The sequence below is a fragment of the Cololabis saira genome, chromosome 20, assembly GCF_033807715.1.
Source record: "Cololabis saira isolate AMF1-May2022 chromosome 20, fColSai1.1, whole genome shotgun sequence".
In the NCBI taxonomy this organism is placed as follows: domain Eukaryota; kingdom Metazoa; phylum Chordata; class Actinopteri; order Beloniformes; family Belonidae; genus Cololabis; species Cololabis saira.
This window is the reverse complement of record NC_084606.1, coordinates 24,125,603-24,130,292: the sequence shown is the minus strand read 5'-3', so window position 1 is coordinate 24,130,292 and position 4,690 is coordinate 24,125,603. Positions and strand designations below refer to the sequence as shown.

At 45.1% G+C, this 4,690-nt stretch overlaps 1 protein-coding gene across 1 annotated transcript; it reads right to left on the bottom strand.

Annotated features, from left to right (window-relative positions):
- Positions 1-334: 334 nt before the first annotated feature.
- Positions 335-4,029, bottom strand: LOC133420172 (C-reactive protein-like). The gene is made up of 5 exons (XM_061709769.1): positions 3,931-4,029; positions 3,682-3,736; positions 1,754-1,856; positions 1,375-1,672; positions 335-733 (listed from the first exon to the last, which is right to left on the bottom strand). The coding sequence occupies exons 1-5, from the start codon at positions 3,970-3,972 to the stop codon at positions 491-493; spliced, it is 741 nt and encodes a 246-aa protein (XP_061565753.1). The 5' UTR covers positions 3,973-4,029; the 3' UTR covers positions 335-490.
- Between the last annotated feature and the right edge of the window lie 661 nt (positions 4,030-4,690).

Here is a 4,690-nt window from a genome sequence, read left to right as displayed (position 1 = left end):
ATTATTTATGAAATATTTATTTTTAAAGGATTTTTGCATGGATGCTACTTTTTAAATATATGTATATTTTAAAATCTCACGTACCCCCTGGAGTGTCTTCACGTTCCCCCAGGGGTACACGTACCCCCATTTGAGAACCACTGCCTTAGAGAATATCACCTTTGTTCCCTTTAAATAGCAAAACACCTATTTATGGCTCACTTTGATCGAGTCAGTTCAACTTCCTTAGACCTCTAACTGCACTTTGGAGCAGTTACGTTTACTGCACAACTAAAGTTATATTAAAATGATGTATCTATGACATTGAAACATAAAATGCACAGAACACTTGCAATAATGCTTTCATATGTTTATTGAAGGGAAAGAGACTTAAGGAAATCAACTCATCCACCAGAAGCTAATGATTCAACACAAGTTGTTAGTATTTGTAACTTATCCTTTATACAGGACATGAAACATAAAAGTTATGACTCGCCACCTTCTCCGACACTTACGCCGCCGTCATTTTGGAAGTTAAGTCACAAAGTATGTCTTGGTTTTCTTTGAGCACGTTGCCAACGATTTTGTAGTCCAGCGCCCTCCAGTTCAGCACGTTTCCTGGAGTGAAGCTCTGGCTGTTCATGTAGTTCTGGATTTCGCAGGCGGACAGGGCGTAGTCCCACATGTGGACATCAGACATCATGCCAACAAAAGACTGTTTAGTGTCAAACCTACTGCCGTGAGAATCTTGTTCCTGCAGATGAGATGGCAAGTAAAGGTTTCATCATCCAATAAATCATCTTACATCTAAACAAGCTGTAGATGCCTAAATTCAGTTTAGGAGGGTCATTTCAGTTCATGTTTCCAAAGGTAATTTAGGTGTATTAAGATAAAAAGGTACTACTTACAGGTCAAATATTTACAGGATAATAAGTTCATGGTAAAACATAAGAATGTGTGTGCATGATGATAAGCTTAAAGATAAGAATTCTCATGTGTAAGGATTTGTGATATAAGAGACTGAACGAAAGCTTTCTAGCAAATTTGCATATTTAATTACTCGTTAGAGAGTTTGGGTTTCAGGTGTGGTTGTCACAGTAGTCGGTCGGGCAAGTGGAGTGGAGCCACACAGTTTGTTGACCTCTTTCAAATTGATCTTTTTATTCCTTATTTGTGGAAAATTCATGTCTGTATTGTTTTTTTGTTGTTTTTTTTAAAGTAAACTGATGAACCTAACCGAGAGGATCCATTTCTTTTTTTTTGCCATTAATGGATTGTAACAGGAAGAGGAGAACATCAAGCTTATGGCTTCATTACTTAGGAACCTACACAGACGATTACAAAATAAATCAAACTGATTTGTGGAGACCGGTGAGGTTAAGTAGAGAACGTTACCTGTCCTAAAATAATCGAAGGTTGCCCAATGATGTTTGATCCAGAGCTGATAAATCTCCGAATGGAAGGTTGTCCATCGACCCACACCTGCACCACTCCAAACGTAGAGTCCCATGTGCTGCAGATGGAGTGCCAGGTGTTTGGTTTGTAGTCGAAACCTCCAAACCCTACCCTTTTATCCCTGATATGGGGCGAAACCTCTTGTTTGCCTTCATCCCAGAAAATCAGGAAGTCGTTAGCAGTAGAGGGGGTGGCCAAAGAAAACAGGGAGTGGTCTCTTTTGAGGTCTGTAATGGATCTTAAAAGATAACAAATGAATTGTTTATTAGAGCGAACATCTCAGTGATGAAGATATAGCGGGTTCTGCTTTCATACGGACCTGTGACAGACGGTTACAACACCGAAATTCTGTTTCGTCGTGATCAACTTCACATGATCGGAGTTTGTTTCCGCTGGGAAGGTGAACATCTTTCCTGACAGATCTGGAGAAAAGAAAAGAAAATGAAATAAGTTGTTTTACATTTTTAAAGAATTTAAAAGAAAACTTCAAAGCAGTGGACGAATCAGTGCACGTTTATCACGTTCGTACACTATTATACTGTTTACATGAACAGTGTCAGGGTTTCACCCTTCCTGTTTCATTTTGAAGTCTGTGTCCTTGTATTTAAGTTCTGGTTTGACCTTCCTGTTTCTCATCTGCCCTGATCGTTTGCACCTGTGTCTCGTTATCCCTTGTGTATATCTAGTCTTGTCTTTCACCTGCTCCCTGCTGGTCCATATTGTTTCCTCCCTCCGTGTTTCCCATGTGTTTGGTAATTTTTGATCCCAGTTCCAGGTTTTTGCCATCCTGCCAAGCAGCGCTTTTTGTTGGAGTTAATAAATCTTTGCTTTTGAGAACTCCTGCGTCCGGCCTCTTGCTCTCTCCTACATCTGGGTCCGAACAACATAACATAATAGAATGGACCAGCCAGCATGGACCCACCAGGAAAGAGTGTGGATCTGTGGGAGTTCTTCTACGGTGACCAAGTGGAGTTCTGTCACCGTATGGCGAAGAGGACAGGGACCTGCCGCCAGACCCAGTCTGTTCCGGTGGGGGGTCCTGGACGCACCTCTTCCTTTTCCCGAGGTGGTCCCGGACGCTCCCCAGCCTCTTCTCCCCTTCTGGGGAACACGCCTGGCTCGAGGGGGGCCCAGGTGTGTTCAACCCCAGGGGAAACGACGTCAGCGCCACCCCCTATTCTTGCTCCGGCGGTGGTCCCGGACGCACCTCGCCCTGTAGCTGTTTTGGCGGTGGTCCCGGACGCATCAGTTCCTGCTCCGGCGGTAGTCCCGGACGCATCAGTTCCTGCTCCGGCGGTGGTCCCGGACGCATCAGTTCCTGCTCCGGCGGTAGTCCCGGACGCATCAGTTCCTGCTCCGGCGGTAGTCCCGGACGCATCAGTTCCTGCTCCGGCGGTGGTCCCGGACGCCTCAGTTCCTGCTCCGGCGGTGGTCCCGGACGCATCAGTTCCTGCTCCGGCGGTAGTCCCGGACGCATCAGTTCCTGCTCCGGCGGTGGTCCCGGACGCACCAGTTCCTGCTCCGGCGGTAGTCCCGGACGCATCAGTTCCTGCTCCGGCGGTGGTCCCGGACGCATCAGTTCCTGCTCCGGCGGTGGTCCCGGACGCATCAGTTCCTGCTCCGGCGGTGGTCCCGGACGCATCAGTTCCTGCTCCGGCGGTGGTCCCGGACGCATCAGTTCCTGCTCCGGCGGTGGTCCCGGACGCATCAGTTCCTGCTCCGGCGGTAGTCCCGGACGCATCAGTTCCTGTTCCAGTTCCGGGGGAACCCGGTGTCCCCTCAGCCGGCGTCGAGGACCCGGTGTCCCCCTCAGCCGGCCCCTCGGACTCTTTGTCCCCCGTAGCCGGCCCCTCGGATTCTGTCTGCCCCGAAGCCGCCCCTTCGGGTTCTATGTCCCACGAAGCCAAGGGCTGAGTTCCGAGAACGCCCCCGCGCACAGTCCCAAGAACGACCCTCTGACCCGTCTGCTCAGTCCCGAGAACGACCGTCTCGCCGATCTGCCCGGCCCCAAGGACGGCCCCCTGATATTTGACTATGTGTTGACCTTTTTCATGTTTTTCTCTTATTATTCTACAATTTTAATGAAAGCTAAAGGTTAATTTCTTTATTTTAAGCTGTAACATAAAATAAAAACATTAGATACTGTCTATAGAATGACAAGAAAAGACAAATAATTCCTTCAAAGCTCCTTCACTTTCAAAATTTCCTTTAGATCTCCTTCTAAGGTGAAACAGACAAAAGCACCACCTTCAAGAGCTGAAGCACACACCACCAACATCGCCAGTAGAAGGAAACACGTCATCTGAAAATAAAGGATTAAACATGTTCACATTTGGTGCATAAAATAATTTTTTTCACTAAATGCGTACTACATTTACAGTGTATTGCAATGAATACATGATAAATACGAGTGGAAAAAAGTATACGAATAAAACTATTAATTTTATAATTTAATTTGTTTTTAATTTTCTCACAAACTTAACATTGTGATCTCACCTTGAAATCTGCGTTTGCTCCGATGAAGAGTCGTGTTCTCATTTGAGTCACTGTTCATGTGTTACCTTTTATCCTCTTTTTCACCTCCCTGCTGCAACACACACACACACACACACACACACACACTAAAATGTGCTTTTTCGTTGACACTCAACATCTACATCTGTTAACATCCTTGTTCCACCTGAATAACAAACTACCTATACAAACACACATCATCTTATGCTTGTGAAGGTATTAACGCTAACACAATACAGTTCGGTCAATGTTCAGTCTGCAGATTATAATGTCAATAACGTCAATCTTCCCTGTTAAAGGTCTGTTGTAAAAGCAGAGGGACTAAATCTCCTGGCTGGCCAGGGAACATCCTGGTACCCTCCTGGAAAAGCTGCTGGAAGTTCGTGGATGATAACTGTCTTTGGAGGCTTATTAATGGACTATTTTAAAACAGAATCTCTTCCCCCAACAGTAACATATATTCTACTGTAACACTACGTAGCGGCTGGTTGCAGCAGCTGCAGTAGCTCAGATTACCTCAAATCTCTTTGTAAGCGCCATGTATAGCTTATAATTTAACTTTTTTATTGCATAATAGGACTTGTTTACACAGAGGTAATATATTTCAGTTTAAATTTTGAGAGCTATTATTTTATACTTGATTAATGTGATTAATACTTAAATTTCACTACTGAGATTTGTTTGTTTTGCCTTAACGGTTTTTGTAGTTTGGGCCTGTGGGGCTTCCGTAGTGGGCTGTGTT